Here is a 23,538-nt window from a genome sequence, read left to right as displayed (position 1 = left end):
ACACCGCTTTATTCCAACATGTTCCTTTAAGATGAAAATAAAATGTAGAAATACACGTTTTTCACATAGGTTTTTACATATTTTAATTAGAAATGAGCTCTCATTACATTAAACCCAGCAGAGATGGGATCTCATCTGAAGTGTGTAGAGACTTCAGTTTCATGAAGCTGTTTCACACAGATTTGTTGGAGATGAATGATGTGATTGTGATTTTTGAGTGAAAGACAAGCAGCTTTTATTTACCATATTATACAAACAGATATTACCACATGATTATTTAATAAATGAAACATTTTTAGATAAGTCTCTGTTTACCAATATTTATTTGATCAAAAATACAGTAAAAACAATAATATTCGAAAAAAAATTTACTGTGATACTCTACAATTCAAAAGTTTGGGGGGACAGTTAGATTTTTAAAAAATTATATATAAACTTTTATTCATAAAGGACGCATTAAATTGATCAAAAGTGACAGTAAAGACGATTATAATGTAACAAAAGATTTATATTTCAGATAAATGTTGTTATTTTGAACTTTCTGTTCATCTGTGAATCCTGAAAAATAAAACGCATCACAGTTTCCACAGAAATATTGAGCAGCACAACTTGGTTCAACACTGATAATAATCTTCATGTTTCTTGAGCAGTAAATCATCATATTATTCTGATTTCTGAAGATCATGTGACACTGAAGACTGGAGGAATGATGCTGAAAATACAGCGGAGCATCACAGAAATACATTACACTTTAACACAGATTCACACAGAGAACAGCTGATTTACTTTAGAATAATATTTCACTGTTTTTAAAATGATTTTGATCAAATAAATGCAGCTTTGCTGAGCAGAAGAGACTTTTTTAAAAACAAGTACTTAAGACAGCACAATCTGGCAGTAACTGACCCAGAAAGAGAAAAAGAGTTCAACATATTATTCAAATGGCAGTCATTGAAGGCTTAATGTCGTGTGACTCACAGCCGGACTGGAGCGCAGCGTGATCCTGCAGACGAGTGTTGAGGGAGGAGTGAGGGGCTGGAAAAGAGACCGGTTCACTGTGAGAATCGTAGGGTGTCTCAGACAGTGCCTCGGCCCCGCATCCAGCCGCTCTGAGCACAAACACCAGCGTCTGCCCTCAGCATCGTCTTCACTTGGAGATATTCACTGCTTCATGAAAAGCTTCTTCAATTCAATGCAGTCAAACATCTGTCACTGCACGCAGGTCGCAGAAGGGAACAATACGGCCAAAACAAAACCTGCATTGTGTGTTAAAGAGCCAAACGCCTGCGTCGCTGTAATGAGCTCCGAGCTGGGATCTCCTGTCCCTGCGGTGCTGCCTCATTTCCTGAACAATCACTCGTGTGTGTGTGTGTGTGTGTGTGTGTGTGTGCAGCACAGGAGAAAACAACCAAACGACAAATGCACAGGACTGTGGAAACTTTTTTTATTTAAATTTAATGAATCTGCTATATTTTATTTTTAATAAATTTTATGGTACTGAATTATATTTATGTAATAGCTATGATCCATTTATTACCCTTTATGTTTTTCTGTACAAATTGTACATATTACATTTCTAACTTAAACTTTGGTAAATCTTGAACGCTTTGGAGCGCAGACTTGAGTTCGGTCTCTTTCTAAAGAAGACACTTGACAGATTATTGCTGAAGTGAAAAAGGTTTATTATGAAAATGCACAAAAATTCAATTACATTTTTTATATGATTATATTATTTTCCAAAACATGCTTTACTCAAACTCAAAGAAAATCAAAACCGTGTTCCGAATTTGAAGATGATTTCATAAAAATAACGGGCTTTCAGTGAGACTTAATATGGCTTCAGTACCAAACGTTTACACTCGATGAAATTAATTTTTTTTTCAGGACCATTTAACCTTTTTTGAATCAGGTCCATAACTTTGTGTGTGTTTGTTTGTGTTCAAAACCTTACAATGATTGAAGTACATTTTTAAGCCAAAACCAAAACCTTTTCGGTCAGTGTATTGTATAGAGTGCTGGCTGCTGTTTAGTGTGGTGTTCTCTCTGGTGTGTGTGGTGTTCTCTCTGGTGTGTGGTGTTTCTCTGGTGTGTGTGGTGTTTTCTGTGGGGGGGGTTTTTCTGGTGTGTGTGGTGTATTTCTGTGGTGTTTCTCTGGTGTGTGTGGTATTTTCTCTGGTTTTTCTCTGGTGTGTGTGGTGTATTTCTGTGGTGTTTCTCTGGTGTGTGTGGTATTTTCTCTGGTTTTTCTCTGGTGTGTGGTGTATTTCTGTGGTGTTTCTCTGGTGTTTGTGGTGTTTTCTCTGGTTTTTCTCTGGTGTGTGGTGTATTTCTGTGGTGTTTCTCTGGTGTGTGTGGTGTATTTCTGTGGTGTTTCTCTGGTGTGTGTGGTGTATTTCTGTGGTGTTTCTCTGGTGTGTGTGGTATTTTCTCTGGTTTTTCTCTGGTGTGTGGTGTTTTCTCGGTTGTGTTTGTGTGGTGTTCTCTCTGGTGTGTGTTGTTTGCTGAGGTATTTTTTCTGGTGTGTGGTGTTTTCTCTGGTGTATGTGGAGTTTTCTCTGGTGTGTGTGGTGTTTTCTCTGAAGTGTGTGGTGTTTTCTCTGAAGTGTGTGGTGTTTTCTGTGGGGGGGGGGGGGGGGGGTTTGGTGTGTGTGGTTATTTCTGTGGTGTTTCTCTGGTGTGTGTGGTATTTTCTCTGTTTTTTCTCTGGCGTGTGTGGTGCATTTCTGTGGTGTTTCTCTGGTGTGTGTGGTATTTTCTCTGGTTTTTCTCTGGTGTGTGGTGTTTTCTGTTGTGTTTGTGTGGTGTTCTCTCTGGTGTGTGTTGTTTTCTGAGGTATTTTTTCTGGTGTGTGGTGCTTCTCTGGTGTATGTGGTATTTTCTCTGTTTTTTCTCTGGTGTGTGTGGTGTATTTCTGTGGTGTTTCTCTGGTGTGTGTGGTATTTTCTCTGGTTTTTCTCTGGTGTGTGGTGTTTTCTCGGTTGTGTTTGTGTGGTGTTCTCTCTGGTGTGTGTTGTTTGCTGAGGTATTTTTTCTGGTGTGTGGTGTTTTCTCTGGTGTGTGTGGTGTTTTCTCTGAAGTGTGTGGTGTTTTCTCTGAAGTGTGTGGTGTTTTCTCTGGTGTGTGTGGTGTTTTCTGTGGGGGGGGGGTTTCTGGTGTGTGTGGTGTTTTCTGTGGGGGGGGGGTTTCTGGTGTGTGTGGTGTATTTCTGTGGTGTTTCTCTGGTGTGTGTGGTATTTTCTCTGTTTTTTCTCTGGTGTGTGTGGTGTATTTCTGTGGTGTTTCTCTGGTGTGTGTGGTATTTTCTCTGGTTTTTCTCTGATGTGTGGTGTTTTCTCTGTTGTGTTTGTGTGGTGTTCTCTCTGGTGTGTGTTGTTTGCTGAGGTATTTTTTCTGGTGTGTGGTGTTTTCTCTGGTGTATGTGGAGTTTTCTCTGGTGTGTGTGGTGTTTTCTCTGAAGTGTGTGGTGTTATCTCTGGTGTGTGTGGTGTTTTCTTTGGTGTGTGTGTGTGTGTGGTTTCTCTGGTGTGTGTGTGTGTGGTTTCTCTGGTGTGTGTGTGTGGTTTCTCTGGTGTGTGTGTGTGGTTTCTCTGGTGTGTGTGGTGTTTTCTCTGAAGTGTGTGGCGTTTTCTCTGAAGTGTGTGGTGTTTGTGTTGTTTTCTGTGGTGTTTTCTCTGGTGTGTGTGGTGTTTTCTCTGAAGTGTGTGGTGTTTTCTCTGAAGTGTGTGGTGTTTTCTCTGAAGTGTGTGGTGTTTTCTGTGGGGGGGGGGGGTTTTGGTGTGTGTGGTTATTTCTGTGGTGTTTCTCTGGTGTGTGTGGTATTTTCTCTGTTTTTTCTCTGGCGTGTGTGGTGCATTTCTGTGGTGTTTCTCTGGTGTGTGTGGTATTTTCTCTGGTTTTTCTCTGGTGTGTGGTGTTTTCTCTGTTGTGTTTGTGTGGTGTTCTCTCTGGTGTGTGTTGTTTTCTGAGGTATTTTTTCTGGTGTGTGGTGCTTCTCTGGTGTATGTGGTATTTTCTCTGTTTTTTCTCTGGTGTGTGTGGTGTATTTCTGTGGTGTTTCTCTGGTGTGTGTGGTATTTTCTCTGGTTTTTCTCTGGTGTGTGGTGTTTTCTCGGTTGTGTTTGTGTGGTGTTCTCTCTGGTGTGTGTTGTTTGCTGAGGTATTTTTTCTGGTGTGTGGTGTTTTCTCTGGTGTGTGTGGTGTTTTCTCTGAAGTGTGTGGTGTTTTCTCTGAAGTGTGTGGTGTTTTCTCTGGTGTGTGTGGTGTTTTCTGTGGGGGGGGGTTTCTGGTGTGTGTGGTGTATTTCTGTGGTGTTTCTCTGGTGTGTGTGGTATTTTCTCTGTTTTTTCTCTGGTGTGTGTGGTGTATTTCTGTGGTGTTTCTCTGGTGTGTGTGGTATTTTCTCTGGTTTTTCTCTGATGTGTGGTGTTTTCTCTGTTGTGTTTGTGTGGTGTTCTCTCTGGTGTGTGTTGTTTGCTGAGGTATTTTTTCTGGTGTGTGGTGTTTTCTCTGGTGTATGTGGAGTTTTCTCTGGTGTGTGTGGTGTTTTCTCTGAAGTGTGTGGTGTTATCTCTGGTGTGTGTGGTGTTTTCTTTGGTGTGTGTGTGTGTGTGGTTTCTCTGGTGTGTGTGTGTGTGGTTTCTCTGGTGTGTGTGTGTGGTTTCTCTGGTGTGTGTGTGTGGTTTCTCTGGTGTGTGTGGTGTTTTCTCTGAAGTGTGTGGCGTTTTCTCTGAAGTGTGTGGTGTTTGTGTTGTTTTCTGTGGTGTTTTCTCTGGTGTGTGTGGTGTTTTCTCTGAAGTGTGTGGCGTTTTCTCTGAAGTGTGTGGTGTTTGTGTTGTTTTCTGTGGTGTTTTCTCTGGTGTGTGTGGTGTTTTCTCTGGTGTGTGGTGTTTCTCTGAAGTGTGTGGTGTTTTCTCTGGTGTGTGGTGTTTTCTCTGGTGTGTGGTGTTTCTCTGAAGTGTGTGGTGTTTTCAGTGGTGTTTTCTCTGGTGTGTGTGGTGTTTCTCTGGTGTGTGGTGTTTTCAGTGGTGTTTTCTCTGGTGTGTGGTGTTTTCTCTGGTGTTTCTCTTGTGTGTGTGGTGTTCTCTCTGGTGTGTGGTGTTTCTCTGAAGTGTTTCTCTTGTGTGTGTGGTGTTCTCTCTGGTGTGTGGTGTTTCCTCTGGTTTTTCTCTGGTGTGTGGTGTTTTCTCTGGAGTTTTTTCTGGCGTGTGTGTGGTGTTTTCTCTGAAGTTTGTGGTGTTTTCTCTGAAGTGTGTGGTGTTTTCTGTCGTGTTTTCTCTGAAGTGTGTGGTGTTTTCTGTGCTGTTTTCTCCGGTGTGTGTGTGGTGTTTTCTCTGGTGTGTGTGGTGTTTTCTGTGGTGTTTTCTCTGGTGTGTGTGGTGTTTTCTCTGGTGGGTGTGGTGTTTTCTCTGGAGTTTTCTCTGGTGGGTGTGGTGTTTTCTCTGGTGTGTGTGGTGTTTTCTCTGGTGTGTGTGTGGTGTTTTCTCTGGTGTGTGTGTGGTGTTTTCTCTGGTGTGTGTGTGGTGTTTTCTCTGGTGTGTGTGTGGTGTTTTCTCTGGTGTGTGTGTGGTGTTTTCTCTGGTGTGTGTGTGGTGTTTTCTCTGGTGTTTTCTCTGGTGTGTGTGGTGTTTTCTCTGGTGTGTGTGTGGTGTTTTCTCTGGTGTTTTCTCTGGTGTGTGTGTGGTGTTTTCTGTGGTGCTTTCTCTGGTGTGTGTGGTGTTTTCTGTGGTGCTTTCTCTGGTGTGTGTGGTGTTTTCTGTGGTGTTTTCTGTGGTGTGCGTGGTGTTTTCTCTGGTGTGTCTGGTGTTTTCTCTGGTGTTTTCTCTGGTGTGCGTGGCGTTTTCTCTGGTGTTTTCTCTGGTGTGCGTGGTGTTTTCTCTGGTGTGTGTGGTGTTTTCTCTGGTGTTTTCTCTGGTGTGCGTGGTGTTTTCTCTGGTGTGTGTGGTGTTTTCTCTGGTGTGTGTGGTGTTTTCTCTGGTGTGTGTGGCGTTTTCTCTGGTGTGTGTGGCGTTTTCTCTGGTGTGTGTGGCGTTTTCTCTGGTGTTTCTCTGGTGTGTGTGGCGTTTTCTGTGGCGTTTTCTCTGGTGTGTGTGGTGTTTTCTGTGGTGCTTTCTCTGGTGTGTGTGGCGTTTTCTCTGGTGTGTGTGGTGTTTCTCTGGTGTGTGTGGTGTTTCTCTGGTGTGTGGTGTTTTCTCTGGTGTTTTCTCTGGTGTGTGTGGTGTTTTCTCTGGTGTTTTCTCTGGTGTGTGTGGTGTTTTCTCTGGTGTGTGTGGTGTTTTCTCTGGTGTTTTCTCTGGAGTTTCTCTGGTGTGTGTGGCATTTTCTGTGGTGTTTTCTCTGGTGTGTGTGGTGTTTTCTGTGGTGTTTTCTGTGGTGTGTGTGGTGTTTTCTGTGGTGCTTTCTCTGGTGTTTCTCTGGTGAATGTGCAGGTGATGTACCTGGCGGCTGCGTGGCTGCAGGAGGCATCTGACTCTGACCGCTGTACACCACTGAACCCACGGGCCGATACTGCTGTCCAGACACCGGGAACTGTCCGGGCGAACAGTAACACGCCGGCATCTGTGAGGAGAACAACACATAGTGAACTCCAGTGAAGCACCTCCATGTGATGGGCTACAGTCACGGAACTCAACACAGCTGAGAGCCAGGGCACATAGCAAGAGTTGACTGCTTTCAGTCTGAATAACGGCACAGCTCAGAGCCCTGAACACACACCATCACTAACAGTACTCAGTCATCACATTCAGGAACACACGTGCCAGACACATTGAGGAAAACCTTACAAATAGATTGATGTTTGTTACTTAGGAACTACTTTGCCGCCGTGGAATAAAAAACAACAACTTTTGATCAATTCTGACTTTTCTGCCTTAGAACTGCTAGTAGTACACTCACAATCTTGAGAAGATGAGTCAAATTTACCTGTTTTATATTTTTATTCGGTGGCTGAAATAAACCGCCATCAATTTCTGAACAGACATTTAAAAGATTTTAAGGTGCAGTGTAATGAAATTGTATAAATAAAGATCTGTAAAAATGTTACTTGCATTTTTACATTTTTAAGTGTGTATAAAATGACACTTCGGGCTGCACAATTAATAAAATTTCTAATTGCATTTACAATTAGGGATGCCACAATTACGTTATCGTTCAAAGCGGCAATTAATCGTTCCAAGTCCATTCATGTTTATCTGCACGCTTAAGATGCGTTTTTTTCTTTCTACATGTTATCTTAAGGGTTTTTCCCCATTATTTTAATTTTAGTTTTAGTATAACATTATAATACCATTCATATTTTTATATATTTATAATTTAAAGAAACAAATCCGATGTATATTTGAGGCTTGTACTATAGAAGAGCACTAAAGTTTTTTCAGTTCAAGTGTTTTCAGCTTGTTTATTTTCATATAAAAATATGCATCAAACAATGGTATAAACATCATTCAATGTAAATTGTGATAATCGTAATTAATACTCGCAATTACAATTTCAAGGTAATAATTCATAATTTTTGTCATAATTGTGCAGTTCTAATAACACTATATATCAGATAATAAACAACTCAATATGAATTGATCTGTTGCTTTACTGCTGATATGGAGTTTGTTTCATAATTCATGAAATTTTTGACATTAACTCTGTTATAGTTCTGTTAAATAGTGTGAAGCTGCTTTGAATCAGTCTGTTCTACACACACTCGTGCTCTTCATGCCCTCTTGAACACTTAGATCAAGCATGTCGTGTAAACAGACAAGTGTTCGAGTGCAAGTGTTTTGGGACAGACCCCTGTGTGTGAACACTGTGGTGATGTGATCATTGAGATGTGATGAGTGCTGTGTCTCACACCTGCTGCTGCTGCTGACTGACGGTGGACACGGCCGGCGAGGACATCACGTATCCCGTCTGATGCGGAGGTGGATAAACGACAGCATGAGCGTCACGGCCGTCACCCGAGGCCTGCTGGGCCAGCATCATGTGACCGAACTGAGCGCTCAGACGGTCCTGCTGAGAGAAGAGTCACACTGAAGCGCTCCGAATACTCAAACAGAGAGGACTACAGTCTGTGTGGATTACAGTAGGAATGGGAAGAGACGAGGCTCTTTTTTTATTCATTGAATATTAATTCCAGCATCTGCTCCTGCATTAATTATTCAAAGCATCTCCCACTCCTTTAATTAGTCATTAAGAGCTGTTTACTGGCTGAGGGAGGTCAAGAAAAAGAGGTTATCAGAGCACAAGATGTGCGTCCTAGTGAGTCCTGATGGGTTTGAACAAGCTTCCTAAAATACTCAACCTACAGTGTCCTTGCAGTGTACTTATTTATTCCAATTTCCATGCCAGAATCTATGGGTATTTTCATGGTAAGGTCAATTTATTTTAAAATACACAAATTGTAACATAGTAGTAATGGAATAAAACAACAACTGACAACCAACTCCCATCAATATATAACAAAAAAACTTTCAAAAGGCTATTGATTAGTAAATTATAAAAATGTAAAAAAATATTACACACTTATATATTTATACTTATATATATATATATATATATATATATCTTGAGCAGGGGATTGTGGGATTGACCACGCTGAAGAGTGAACCATGAGCGAGTCCAGACGATGAGAAACTCTCGACTACTCAAATGAGATGAACACAGTAAATCACACAGATCCTCAGCAGAAACACAACAGAGCAAGGAGACAGGAAGTGAACAGAGAGAAACAGGAAGTAGCAGAGAGAGCGGTAGGTACCAGAGTGAAGGGCTGGACCGGTGGGTAAGACTGCGGCGGTGGCTGGACAGACCAGAGAGGCTGAAGACACACCGCAGGAAGGACATGTATTAGTTCCAGATGTACAGGATGGAAAAAGTTGGTGTTAGTTTACAGCACAATATCAACTCAAATAATTTCCCATCATCCTCTACTGTCGTCAGAAGAACATGTCTAATTAATTCAGAATAGCACGAGTGATTCATCAGGACATGCATCAAACACTCCCATAATGCATCAGACCAGTGACATCAGAGCCACTAAACTCACCTGAGCCATGACGTGATTGGTGTGCTGAGCTGCTGGAGGCGGAGCTACAGATGATTGACACCTGGAGGCCTGTGAGGTCACGCTGGGACTGTAGACGACAGCACTGCCGTCAGGGTTCAGGAACGGCTGACCTGAGATCAGATTTTAATTTAATTTAACGTCTATTTTAATACATGGAACCTGACAAAGCCACTAACAATTTACTGAATCGAGAAACACTTAAAGTCTAATAGTTATCGCCCAGTTCTTTATATAAAGTTGAGTAATGACTATAATGTTATTCACATACAGTACACTAATGTTAAGTCATATATTCTGTATATTAGGATTGTAACAGCACATGAATTCAAAGCAAACATTTCAACAACAAACGATTTTATAATTACATTTAGAAGTTAGTGTAAAAACTGCCTTAGGTGCATTTTATTTTATTATTTATTTGAGTCTTGATTACTATATATAAAATTAAACTTAACAGCTTGGCGTCTGTTGTTAATTGTAATCTTTATTATTATAGTAATGTGCAAGTAATTATAATTATATCGTTTACAGCATTAGTGGAGACAGATGTTTTTATCCTTAAAAAAATGTAAATGATAATTTAATTTATTTAAAATACAAAGCCACAATCTGTTCAGGAAACCTTTATTTAATAAAAAAAAAAAAAAAGCAATTTTATTTATAATCGTCTGAGGTATATTATCTATATTACAGCTATAAGATATATTATCCCAGCTCTAATCCACTTAATGCTCCCAGAAAGCATGAATATATTAGAGTAATATAAACATGAACATTATGATTTTCTCTAACAGTGGTCTAACTGAGGTCAAATCTGAGAGGAAGTCTAAATATAAACCTCTAAATGATGACAAATGGAGCACATTTGGTCTTACACACTCCCTCATTGAGCTCTAAGGCCTCGATAGAAGACAGAAATGTCCCATTTGCAAACTCCTCAAAAGAGGTCAATAAGCAATTACAGAGCCGTGCTGTCTGCAGTAAACGCATTAGGAGCCGTCCTCGCAGCCGCATGCATATGTACACACAGCTCTCCAATGAGACGCAGTACTTCACACGTCTGTCTGACTGCAGACACATCACCAGAGGCTTCATCATGAGTTTCCCAGCAGCACACTGGGGACGCAGTCAAATCAACACAGCACACGGTCACCACTAAACCGTTAAACACAATTACTAATCAAATATATAATCATGATTACTGTTATTTTACATTCATCAGAATTACTGCACTCTCAGACAAAGCACAAATCAAGAGAAGCAGTTAAAATGAAAGACAAATCAATATGCCCTTGATCTTTTAACATTTAAGAGGCAATTTTACTATTAAAACAGCCTATATGTTTTAGAACTCAAAACTTTCTTGTTAGTCTAAAAACTGCTTACATTGAAGCCAAACTGCTAAAACGACAGCTTGTATAATGTGATGCTCTATGACTAATAGTGTGGCTAAACTCCGCCTCTGCAGAAGATGATCAATGGCTGTTTACATCACTGTACGTTTAGCCCTGCCCACCGCTTCTACAGCGCTGCGTGTTTAGCCCCGCCCACCGCTTCTACAGCGCTGCACGTTTAGCCCCACCCACTGATTCTACAGAGCTGCGCGTTAAGCCCCGCCCCCGATTATACAGCGCTGCGCGTTTAGCCACGCCCACCGATTCTACAGCGCTGCCCGTTTAGCCCCGCCCCCGATTCTACAGCGCTGCACGTTTAGCCCCACCCACCGATTCTACAGCGCTGCCCGTTTAGCCCCGCCCCCGATTCTACAGCGCTGCCCGTTTAGCCCCGCCCCGATTCTACAGCGCTGCACGTTTAGCCCCACCCACCGATTCTACAGCGCTGCCCGTTTAGCCCCGCCCCCGCTTCTACTGCGCTGCACGTTTAGCCCCGCCCCCGATTCTACAGCGCTGCCCGTTAACGCATGTAGTGTAAATAACGACAGGCAAACGCTGAAACCGAACAATAAAGCTGCTCCTAAGACAACAAAACGCTGTTTAGTGCTGATGATGTGGTCAAACAGGACAGAAAATAGCCTATTACTTCTAAATCATGTTTTTTTAATGTAAAAATACTGATAACATAAAAAGTGTACATCAGCGAACAGTACAAAATAAGTAAAAGCTGTGGTGAAATAAAGTACTGTAACATCCCATCATACAGCTTGAGTGATCATGAAGTGTCTGTTAAGATCAGGGTTAGTGGAGGACATGAAGTCATGCATGTGAGAGCCTTTCCCAACCTGTGTGTGTGTTGACCAGGAGACTTCCGGCCGGTATCCCTGCAGCTTCCAGCGGAAGCAGATAGTAGCTAGCGCTAGCCGTGGATGCTGGCGGCTCATAGGAGACACCGCTGCTAGCGCTGACAGAGGAGAAGGCCGGAGGCTGCCTTAGAGCCGCGGCAGCTGGAGGAGGCTGGGGTCGAGAGAGCGACCCTGTGGACGATCCTACACTACTACAAGAGTCCGAACCTAGAGAGGAACAAGCACATTAACACACAGACCGAGCGCATAATGGAGATTCACTGGGGTTATTAAAACACTCCAGAATGTGGAAGGTCAGACCAATTTCAACAAGATGCTCAATTCAATTTCATTTCTAATTACCTCCGGGACCAAAGCAGTGGAAGAACAGAATAACTGTATGAGCTGAGAATGACATTTTATAAGTGTCTCGCTTCATTTCGCAATTTATGTGTTTCTCTCAAATATGGAATGTTTCTTCTCTCTTTGAAATGAAAAACACTAAATGAGTTTACGTGAAAATTTATGTGATCATATCAAAGTCTCTTCTGCTCACACGAGCTGAATTTGATCAAAAATACAGTAAAAAGATACAAAATTGTATCTGTTAAAGTGTAATTTTTGAATTCAAGTATTTTTTTGTTACTGATCCTAAAATGGTCAAAAAAAATAATTAATGATTTTTCAGAATATTATAGTTGTTACTGTATTTTGATGTTTTTAATGCACCCCAGCTGAATAAAATCTAAACTTTGAGGGGTAGTGTATAAACGATCACCAATGAATTCAGAGGACTGAACAAATAGCGTTCACAAAAGAGTGGATTCAGAGCGTGCAGTGAGACACAGATGGTCAGAACGGAAGAGCAGAGGAAGAGCCAGCATCATCAGATGATCCTCACCGGTGTTTGAGAGGCGTCCCGTGCTCTTGCTGCTGCTGGAGCTGTCTCCACGGCTCAGGACCGGGACGCCGCTGAAGCTGCTGAAGCTGCTGGCTTTGGTCACGCTGGGCTTCAGGCTGAGGTTAGAGCTGTCTGAATCAGTGCTGCTCCACGGCCGCGGCTCTGAACACTGACCATCGTTCTCCGAGCTGCTCTGGAGGCTGTTCCCTGACCGACTGTCCTTCAGCCTGCACGAGGAACATCCGACAGCTTTAGAGGAACAGATTCATTCACCTGCAACTCATCAGACACCAGGGACGCTCACAATCACCTGAAGATCTGCCGTCTCTGCTGGATGCTGTTACACACCTCGTCCTCCTGAATCCTGGAACACATGTCATTTATTACATTTATGTATCTGGCAGATGCTTTCATCCACTTCATCAAATTCAAGGTGCACATTTAATTAGTTCATGAGTTCCCTAGGAATCAAACCCATGACCTGTTGGAGCTACAGGAATTGTTGTTGGTCACCTTTTTACTCCCATAATATTCCCTGTAAACTTAAACTTGACTGGATTTCCTCTGTGTTTTATTTTTTGTGCATTTGGCAGAAGCTTTTATCCAAAGCAACTTTCATTGCATTCAAGTTGCACATATTATCAGTTCATGCATTCACAGGGAATTGAACCCACAACCTTGGTGTTACTAACATGAGGATCTGCACCAGTTCAGTTCATGAAAACAACCCTCACTAAATATTTATGCATTTAGCAGAAACTTTTATACAAAGCGACTTTTTCAGTTCATGCATTCCCTGAGATTCGAACCTATGACCTTGGCGTTGCTGACACCATGCTTTGCTGTTTGAACTGAACTGATTGGAGCTGAATAGTAACATTATTCTCTTTTTAGAGCTAGAATCTGATTCTGTTATTTTCCTGTTTATATCTGTGAAGCTGCTTCGAAACGATCAGCATTGTATAAAGTGCAATAGAAATAAATATGACTTGACTTCTTACACTCACCTTTTATCCAGCGGGAAGGTGTCTAAACCCTGTAAAGAGACGCAGTGTTATTAATGTTCATGTCAGAAGCCTCAAGCACATGATCATGTCTCTGTGCCGTATCTCACATCAGAGAAGATCCTCTCTCTGGCTCTCTGATACTCCTCCTCTCGCTCCTCGATGGACTTGCTCCTCCTGTCCTCCTTCAGCTTCATGCGCATCTGAAACAGCAGGATCACATCACATCACTGGTTCCTCTGTGAGATAATGGCTGGTTTGATCTCGCTTCATTAGCAGATCTCCTCCTACCACACTGTCGTCTCTGTCTGTGCTGGAGTTGTCCCTTTTTAAGATGAAGCGCTTCTGGAGTTCATCCATCTTGACGTCTTTGATGTGTTCTGAAAACTTCTGATCTGGTCTGCACAGGAACGGAGAGAGAAATGAAAGTGAGAGACGCTGCAGGAGAAGTTCAGAGCCATCACACAAACACCATCCCTGGAGCCGACACAGATCCCTCATAATTACACTTCTCCTGCAGAACTCATTTCAGACGGATCAGATGCCAAACGTTTAGTTCCCTGTGGTCTCACGCTAACGCTAATACAGAGGACACTCACATCCGTGTACTGCTGGTTCTGTTGATGACGACACATTTGCCGGTCTGGTCCACGTTGTGTTCTAAGCCGAAGTAAGCAGCGACTCGGTGCAGGAGCATCCGGTGATAGGAGGTCATGGGCGGAAACTTCCTCCTCTGACTCCTGAACAAACCAAAAACACATCAGTGGCACACCGTTTAAATGTGTTAATACTCCTTAAACTCTTAGATTTATGCATTCAGTTGATTAGACATGCCTTTGAGGATTGAAATTTTAACAAACCATTAAAACTGAATACAGAAATATCAAAATGGGGGGGGGGGGGGGGGGGGAGTTTGGAAAAATAAAATGGAATTCAGGAAAAAAAAATCTTTAACATGGCCTTATATGTAACTTTTGTTTATCTTTTAATAAATTGTATTAGTTTCATTATTTCAATTACTTAGACATATCTTTTAAAAGTGATGAAAGTTAAAATTTTAACCAATCATTAAAACCAAATCTGGAAATATTAACATCGAATTTGGGGGGGGGGGTATTTTGTTTTTGTTAAACCTTTAATAAATTGCTAAGTTTAATTATTTCAATTACTTTCATGTATTTTTGATTGCTAGAATAAAATTTTAGTTAAATTAAATTGTAATCCAGAAAAAATAAAACAGACAAAAATAAAATTTGGAAAAAAGTAATATGTATTTGATGAGGATGAGACAGAGCTGCGCTGAAGGACGTACTCATTATTACTGATGAAGTCGAGGATGTCCTGCTCCAGCTGCAGCAGCATCACTCTGTCCCTGAAGATGAACGTTAGCAGTTAGCATCGCTTCACAGATTCATAATAATTCTAAACAGTAATCATTACAGACTAACAGTACTACTGTAATCAGGAATGTCCACACGGGATACATGTCCACCTCTGGAGGTCAAGTGAGATGAGGGTTTGGTTGTGGTCAAGCATGTGTTACCTGGGAATGTTCTTCAGCGTGTTCACCAGGAACCCGTGCAGGTCGATCCCCGTGGAGTCCTTGTATTCCTGACTGGAATCTGCACAGACAGGACAACACACGTGTGCTTTCTTCCCTCTCGAGCATTCACATACAACTCGGCTCAGCTCAACCAGAACTAACTCAAACTAAACCCAACCCAACTCAAACCAGCTCAACTAAACCCAACCAAACCCAACCCGATTGAACCCAGCACAACTCAACCCACCCAAACCAAGCCAACCCAATTCAACTTGTCTCAACCCAATTAAAACCAACTCAACTCATCCCAACCAAACCTAACTCAACCCAATTCAACTCAACTCCACTTAAACCAATCCAACACCTAAACTCAACCCACCTAAACTCAACTTAAACCAATTTACCTAAACTCAACCCAGCCCAGCAGATCTTCTCACCTCTGGACAGCATCTTGCGTGGTGTTTTCTCCATCTTGTTGGCACTTCTGTCTGCATCATCCTCGTCTGCAGCAAGAGGCAATTCTTCTTTGTCAAACGTCTGCGAGACTTTAATATGATCTCCATCCTGTGGTTACAAACAAACACAACACTAATGGAGCTTGACAGCAACAGCACACTTCAACTATAGTATTTTTTAAAGTTAGAAACAGAGAAAAATTACGCTTTCATTTTAAATATGGATCACGATTTGCTTGAATGAACCTTCAATCTTCCTGAGACAAAATAAGCTGTCTTTATTCTGTGATTAACTGTGACTGTGTCCAAAAACTCTTCCACACTCGAAGCTAAAACACTGTGTAATATGGCATAAACAACAAAAATCAGAAGACAACTTCTGTGCACTTTCACATCACTGGATTCATCATGCCGTTCAACTGACCTTAAATAACTATATAATATTACGATCTTACTGTGAGGTGAAATAAATATTAGTCAGAGCAGTAGACTGAGACGACATCATCTGCTGACTGTACTCATGATATTCCTCTGAACACGTCACGGAGATCTAGAGCACGTTTACCTGCTGATCCTGAGGCAGTTGTGTGGTAATCGTGGAAGGACAGGGATCTTCACAAATGGCCAGGCTCCGAACTAACTTTACCTTTGTGTTCGACTGGAGAAGAGCATGAGGGAAGTTACACAGAGTCTCTGACTGTCACAAGCACACGTATATGAGCGCATGGCAAACACAGGGATGAAAGAACAAAAACCCCATGCAGACGTAACAAACACGGGTCCTGGATCACAAAACGAACAGATCGAACAGATGCCGGCAGATCGAACAAGTGTGTTATTCTAAACTTAAAATGAGCAGCATGCAGAACTGAAGCACATCATGATGACGCAGAAGTGCTGATAACACGAGCCTCCCGCTGCAACTCTGGGAGGAGACGGAGCAAACACTGAACAGCTCATGCCATGTACCTTGGGTCTTTTAGCACCTGGTCCAGGTGTCTGCCGCTGCACGGAGAGCAATGAGACAAAAGAAAGCATGTCAGTCTCACAGAAGACCATGTTTCTGAAGCACAAACTGCAGAGAGCTCAGAGAGAAGACCAGGATACTGTACATCTGAACAGATCATTAAACCTCACGAGTGAACCGGCTGATCCTCTCCTCCACGGACTGGGTTTACATGAACAGAAAACTGAGTTTTGCTGCTAAATTCAAGGGAAGGAATATTTAAAAAATTCATTTGACACTAACCCAGCCATGTGATTTATGAAAACCTTTCAGTCAAGTATCTTTGACACCGACTGGATTAATAAAGCAGGAGTGTCAATCAGAGCATTATTAGAATTACATCTTCCTTCATTAGACGAGAGAACAGAGCGTCACGATCTTCAGATGTTTCTGCTCATATAATAGAAGTATGATCCCTGAGGATGAAAACCCAGCACAGAATCACTCGAAATGATCCTGAAAAACTATTACAAATCATACTTCAAAAACTGAGAAAGCTATTTATAACTAAATGATTCTTAAATTGAAAATAAAAAAACTACTTAAAATACACACACACACACACACACACACACAGGATTCAGTGCATCATTTGTTGGCGTGTCTTCGGTCTCAGTCTCAACAGGCAGAAGTGACCGACTGATAATAAGCACAAGGGATCTTTCACTGAATAACGGCGGATGGTTATTCAGCTTTAATTGTCTATTGAACATCCTGTATTCCCCGAGAGGCTGAATCTGGCACAAGGCCACGATGCTGGAGGCGTGTGTAACACACAGACAGATGGCCGTGAAGCTCCTCGCCACACACACACACACACACACACCCGCGACGGAGGAAACATCTCCGTATCAGACAGAAGCAGAGGAACGGGTCAAATCGAGACGCAGCGGTGTAACCTTCAGCATCTGAGCGTCACGTCCGTGTCCACCACACCACACACACACACGCGATTGATTGGCTGTGTTAAAGCAGAACGATCACGGAGGATTTGCTCTGCTGACCCTTGCTCTCTTAACCGAAAGAAGTACAGCGATCAATCCCTGCACTCCGAGTGGCCTGTAGGGGGTTCACGATCGATTAAACACAGATCAATAATCACACAGCTCAACTGCTGCTGTTAGATATTTTCATAAATATTTATGTGTGTTTATTTATTAAAGATGGCCACCGAACAGCAGTACGTGCTCCCTGGGAAATAATATTATTAGTAGAGCGGTCACACTATTAATATTTTAATCAAATTAACTACATTGGCTGAGAAATTGCCCTTCAAAAGATCCTTTAAAGTCATTACTGTGTTATATTTTTTTTTTGTGATTAACTAAAGTCATTACTGTGTTATCTGAGAATTTATGTTTTTTGTATCTTAAATTTGACTTTTTTTTAATGCAATAAATATGCAACTAAAAGCGCCAGTAGGTGGCAGCGAGTCACTGTCTTAAAGAGCCAGTCGTTGAATCATTCATTCAACCAATTAGTTCAAACTGATGATTCATTCAGAAACAAAGCTGTAATGGATCTTCATGAATGAGTCACTGATTCACTCAATTAGTTCAAAACTGGGGATTCATTCAGTAACCAATGACTCAAAACCATTTTTGTTTGTGAAAATGATCAAAATTGACGATATCGTGTAACACAACATGAGCTTCTGGTTTATTGAACTGTTGTATAGCAGAATCTCATTTGCAGGCGTGCAGATCTCGGGGAAAAGCAGCTCTCTTGCTGGTGTGATGTCAGTAAACTATTTTTTGACAGCTTTGAGCTGTTGTTCTGTAGGCTTCGATCTGAAATGGAGAAAGAAGGATCATTACCTGCGCCTCAGTCCGGTCAGCGCTGCAGTTCTCCTCGTGCGGCTGGCTCTGTGACGCGTGGAGCTGGCCTTCATCTGCGCTCGAGCCGTTCATAGTCTCAGAATCAGACATCCTCATCAGACACAGCTACCTGGAGCGTCGACCCGGAGCCTGGAAGCTGCGACACATCGCCATTATTACATCAAAACATTCAGCCACTAATAGTGACAATAAACACCTGATTCAGTAGCATCATTAAACATGTAAATCTCTCTCACACTTCAAACACACAGCTATTAGAGCTGCTGCACATCCTCCTCCGTCAAAACGCTCGAAAATAGCAGAAACTTATATAAAACTGCATGACGTCTTGCGTGACGCGGTCGAGTTCTCTCGAGAGATGCTATACATGACACCGCTGCCCAAAACAATTAACCTCCAACAATTATGAGTCAAGAGTCTCACGCAAGAATCTGAAGAGGAGCCGAATGAGCGAATGAGAATTACACCGATCTCAGACTTTCATTAACACGTCAGCACAGAGAGAGATTCGCACCTTCCTCTCGTCACCAGCCTCTCACTGCAGACACATCTCTGACATCTGTTAGCCAGGACACTTCTTAAATATTAATTAGTTGTATGTTCTGAGGATTTGCGTTGAAGCAACACTGTGCACCTGTGCAATAATAATCTTTATTTTCATTCCAGACAAGACAAAAGTGAAAAATAAATGAATAATTACTAAATTTCTCAGAACATTCCCAGTTGATTACATAAAAAAATTGCAATGTTTTTTCAAATAGTTTTTTTTTTTTTTTGAAAGGTTACATCTAAACATAAATCAGAAAATCAGAAAATACTGGTCAACAGACTGAAAAATATATATTTCAGGCTGTTTTTAGGAGTAACGTTGTATAAATCCGTGTGAATGAAATATGAACAAATCTTAAAAATGTAAAGAGGAATAAAAACTGAAGTCTGGTGTTTGAAAGAGAAAAAACTCTAAAGATATAGATTGGAATATAAATCTGAAGATGCAAAGAAATACAGAGCAATAAGATAATACTTAAAAGTATTTTAGATGTTTTTTTCCACATGAGGATCAGCACTGTTTTCATGAAGAGGTGTTCATCAGTTCATCAGTTACCCGGTGTTCTGCTGAAGACCGAACCCTGGTCGCTTCAGTGGCTCTGTGCAGCGTGTGGTCGCATGAGCCCATGTCCCCTTCAGTGGCCCCGGAGCCCGATCACTGCAGCGCGGGCCGCCGACACACTCATGTCCCTCAGGAGCCTGTGGACACAGAAACAACACACGTCACACACTCATGTCCCTCAGGAGCCTGTGGACACAGAGACACACACAAGTCACACACTCCTCAGGAGCCTGCGGACACAGAGACACACGTCACACACTCGTGTCCCTCAGGAGCCTGCGGACACAGAGACACACACGTCACACACTCGTGTCCCTCAGGAGCCTGCGGACACAGAGACACACACGTCACACACTCGTGTCCCTCAGGAGCCTGCGGACACAGAGACACACACGTCACACACTCGTGTCCCTCAGGAGCCTGCGGACACAGAGACACACATCACACACTCGTGTCCCTCAGGAGGCTGCGGACACAGAGACACACACATCACACACTCGTGTCATTCAGGAGCCTGCGGACACAGAGACACACGTCACACTCTCGTGTCCCTCAGGAGCCTGCGGACACACAGACACACGTCACACTCTCGTGTCCCTCAGGAGCCTGCGGACACAGAGACACACACGTCACACACTCGTGTCCCTCAGGAGCCTGCGGACACAGAGACACACGTCACACACTCGTGTCCCTCAGGAGCCTGCGGACACAGAGACACACACGTCACACACTCGTGTCCCTCAGGAGGCTGCGGACACAGAGACACACGTCACACACTCGTGTCCCTCAGGAGCCTGCGGACACAGAGACACATACGTCACACACTCGTGTCCCTCAGGAGCCTGCGGACACAGAGACACACGTCACACACTCGTGTCCCTCAGGAGCCTGCGGACACAGAGACACACACGTCACACACTCGTGTCCCTCAGGAGGCTGCGGACACAGAGACACACGTCACACACTCGTGTCCCTCAGGAGCCTGCGGACACAGAGACACACACGTCACACACTCGTGTCCCTCAGGAGGCTGCGGACACAGAGACACACGTCACACACTCGTGTCCCTCAGGAGCCTGCGGACACAGAGACACACACGTCACACACTCGTGTCCCTCAGGAGCCTGCGGACACAGAGACACACGTCACACACTCGTGTCCCTCAGGAGCCTGCGGACACCGAGACACACACGTCACACACTCGTGTCCCTCAGGAGCCTGTGGACACCGAGACACACACGTCACACACTCGTGTCCCTCAGGAGCCTGTGGACACAGAGACACACGTCACACACTCGTGTCCCTCAGGAGCCTGCGGACACAGGGACACACACGTCACACACTCGTGTCCCTCAGGAGCCTGCGGACACAGAGACACACACGTCACACACTCGTGTCCCTCAGGAGCCTGTGGACACAGAGACACACACGTCACACACTCGTGTCCCTCAGGAGCCTGTGGACACAGAGACACACGTCACACACTCGTGTCCCTCAGGAGCCTGCGGACACAGGGACACACACGTCACACACTCGTGTCCCTCAGGAGCCTGCGGACACAGAGACACACACGTCACACACTCGTGTCCCTCAGGAGCCTGCGGACACAGGGACACACACGTCACACACTCGTGTCCCTCAGGAGCCTGCGGACACCGAGACACACACGTCACACACTCGTGTCCCTCAGGAGCCTGCGGACACAGAGACACACACGTCACACACTCGTGTCCCTCAGTAACCTGCGGACACAGAGACACACACGTCACACACTCGTGTCCCTCAGGAGCCTGCGGACACAGAGACACACACATCACACACTCGTGTCCCTCAGGAGGCTGCGGACACAGAGACACACACATCACACACTCGTGTCATTCAGGAGCCTGCGGACACAGAGACACACACGTCACACACTCGTGTCCCTCAGGAGCCTGCGGACACAGAGACACACGTCACACACTCGTGTCCCTCAGGAGCCTGCGGACACAGAGACACACGTCACACACTCGTGTCCCTCAGTAACCTGCGGACACAGAGACACACACGTCACACACTCATCTCCCTCAGGTGCCTGCGGACACAGGGACACACACGTCACACACTCATGTCCCTCAGGAGCCTGTGGACACAGACACACGTTACACACTCGTGTCCCTCAGGAGCCTGCGGACACAGAGACACACACATCACACACTCGTGTCCCCCAGGAGCCTGCGGACACAGGGACACACACATCACACACTCGTGTCCCCCAGGAGCCTGCGGACACAGAGACACACGTCACATACTCGTGTCCCTCAGGAGCCTGCGGACACAGAGACACACGTCACACACTCGTGTCCCTCAGGAGCCTGCGGACACAGAGGCACACGTCACACACTCGTGTCCCTCAGGAGCCTGCGGACACAGAGACACACACGTCACATACTCGTGTCCCTCAGGAGCCTGCGGACACAGAGACACACACGTCACACACTTGTGTCCCTCAGGAGCCTGCGGACACAGAGACACATACGTCACACACTCGTGTCCCTCAGGAGCCTGCGGACACAGAGACACACACGTCACATACTCGTGTCCCTCAGGAGCCTGCGGACACAGAGACACACACGTCACACACTTGTGTCCCCCAGGAGCCTGCGGACACAGAGACACACGTCACACACTCGTGTCCCTCAGGAGCCTGCAGACACAGAGACACACACATCACACACTCGTGTCCCCCAGGAGCCTGCGGACACAGGGACACACGCGTCACACACTCGTGTCCCTCAGGAGCCTGCGGACACAGAGACACACACGTCACACACTCATGTCCCCCAGGAGCCTGCGGACACAGAGACACGTGTCACACACTCGTGTCCCTCAGGAGCCTGCGGACACAGAGACACGTGTCACACACTCGTGTCCCTCAGGAGCCTGCGGACACAGAGACACACACGTCACACACTCATGTCCCCCAGGAGCCTGCGGACACAGAGACACACGTCACACACTCGTGTCCCTCAGGAGCCTGCGGACACACAGACACACACGTCACACACTCGTGTCCCTCAGGAGCCTGCAGACACAGACACACACGTCACACACTCGTGTCCCCCAGGAGCCTGCGGACACAGAGACACACACGTCACACACTCGTGTCCCTCAGGAGCCTGCGGACACAGAGACACACGTCACACACTCGTGTCCCTCAGGAGCCTGCGGACACAGAGACACACACGTCACACACTCGTGTCCCTCAGGAGCCTGCGGACACACAGACACACACGTCACACACTCGTGTCCCTCAGGAGCCTGCGGACACAGAGACACGCGTCACACACTCGTGTCCCTCAGGAGCCAGTGTTTTATTCTTGACCTGTTGAGAAGCCACACGGCGTGTGAAGAAAGTTTGTGTGAACGGAGCGCAGCGAAGCACATTCATCAGAGAACGCTCGCTGCATTATTAAGAGACTGATGGCCGCGGCTGATTGATATTCATGAGATCTGTAGCCCCGGGGTGTGTGTGTGGTCATCGGTCTCACACACACACACACACGCTGCACAAGGTAGCTGTTGAATCTTGGCATGTGGGATTGATGCTGCGCTCACAAACATCCTCCGAATCAATCCTGCAAACCCTTTTCTCTCTCCAGCAGCATTCAGAGAGAAACAGCTTGCTCTGATGTGAGCCGGATGTCCAGTCCTGCAGAGATGGAGTCTCGACGGGGGACAGAGAGGATCTGGAGACACCATACGCTCACAGAGACAGCCCCTTCAGACCAGCACAGATAATACAACACACATCAGAACTGATCATCTGATGTCAATATCGTCTCTTAGAGCGGAGTCAATTTGATTGGTCTCATACACAATCTGTGTTGTATAAAGGACCACAGAAATCAATCCTGCCAGCATCTGAAAACCTCCGTGTGTGTTTGTTTTCCTGTAAAGCGTCTGTTTGGTGTTTGAGATCCACATTCAGCGCTAATAGACCGAAGCGAGACCGAAGCGAGACCGAAGCGCTGTCTGAATGAGACGTCGAGAGCTTCACGGTCGAGCGCGCAGGGAACTGCTGACAGCAGGACTGAGAGAATGAAAACACAGTTTGATGGCACTATCAGTCTGAACTTACAGCCCTCACATCTGAATGAGACGGAGGTATTGATCGAGTCAGACTCAGCGCAGACAAATAAGACGTTTGTGAATCAGGACAAGAAGCTGCCAACTCAAACACACTTTATTTTCAAGAAATCTACTGTTGTTTAAACAGCAGCACTGCAATCATTTATGCATTTATCTAAAGAGGAACAATCACATTTGATATCAGAAGAGTAATCGGTGTTCTTTGATTGCATGTAACATCAGCATTTATTCCTTCATTACCGTCTAGATTAACAC

At 44.5% G+C, this 23,538-nt stretch overlaps 1 protein-coding gene across 7 annotated transcripts in view; it reads right to left on the bottom strand.

The window, feature by feature from the left end:
- The window catches only part of LOC128020053 (R3H domain-containing protein 1), a 35,517-nt gene that overhangs the window by 5,060 nt on the left and 6,919 nt on the right, over positions 1-23,538 (bottom strand). For 2 of the 7 annotated variants that reach the window (XM_052606584.1, XM_052606583.1), the window contains exons 2-19: positions 19,147-19,289; positions 18,021-18,177; positions 16,167-16,202; positions 15,763-15,855; positions 15,180-15,306; positions 14,743-14,821; positions 14,512-14,571; positions 13,799-13,939; positions 13,491-13,599; positions 13,310-13,402; positions 13,203-13,231; positions 12,506-12,559; positions 12,196-12,422; positions 11,295-11,522; positions 9,035-9,165; positions 8,747-8,806; positions 7,843-8,001; positions 6,435-6,555 (exon numbers count right to left, since the gene is read on the bottom strand). In XM_052606584.1, the coding sequence (XP_052462544.1) occupies positions 6,435-6,555; positions 7,843-8,001; positions 8,747-8,806; positions 9,035-9,165; positions 11,295-11,522; positions 12,196-12,422; positions 12,506-12,559; positions 13,203-13,231; positions 13,310-13,402; positions 13,491-13,599; positions 13,799-13,939; positions 14,512-14,571; positions 14,743-14,821; positions 15,180-15,306; positions 15,763-15,855; positions 16,167-16,202; positions 18,021-18,137 (1,864 nt within the window). In that variant the 5' untranslated portion in view covers positions 18,138-18,177; positions 19,147-19,289. The remainder of the gene's footprint in view (positions 1-6,434; positions 6,556-7,842; positions 8,002-8,746; positions 8,807-9,034; positions 9,166-11,294; positions 11,523-12,195; positions 12,423-12,505; positions 12,560-13,202; positions 13,232-13,309; positions 13,403-13,490; positions 13,600-13,798; positions 13,940-14,511; positions 14,572-14,742; positions 14,822-15,179; positions 15,307-15,762; positions 15,856-16,166; positions 16,203-18,020; positions 18,178-19,146; positions 19,290-23,538) is intronic. The other 5 variants (XM_052606590.1, XM_052606589.1, XM_052606585.1 and 2 more) reach the window with 4 other exon arrangements.

This window comes from Carassius gibelio, chromosome A9, assembly GCF_023724105.1.
Source record: "Carassius gibelio isolate Cgi1373 ecotype wild population from Czech Republic chromosome A9, carGib1.2-hapl.c, whole genome shotgun sequence".
In the NCBI taxonomy this organism is placed as follows: domain Eukaryota; kingdom Metazoa; phylum Chordata; class Actinopteri; order Cypriniformes; family Cyprinidae; genus Carassius; species Carassius gibelio.
This window is presented reverse-complemented; position numbering and strand designations above follow the sequence as displayed.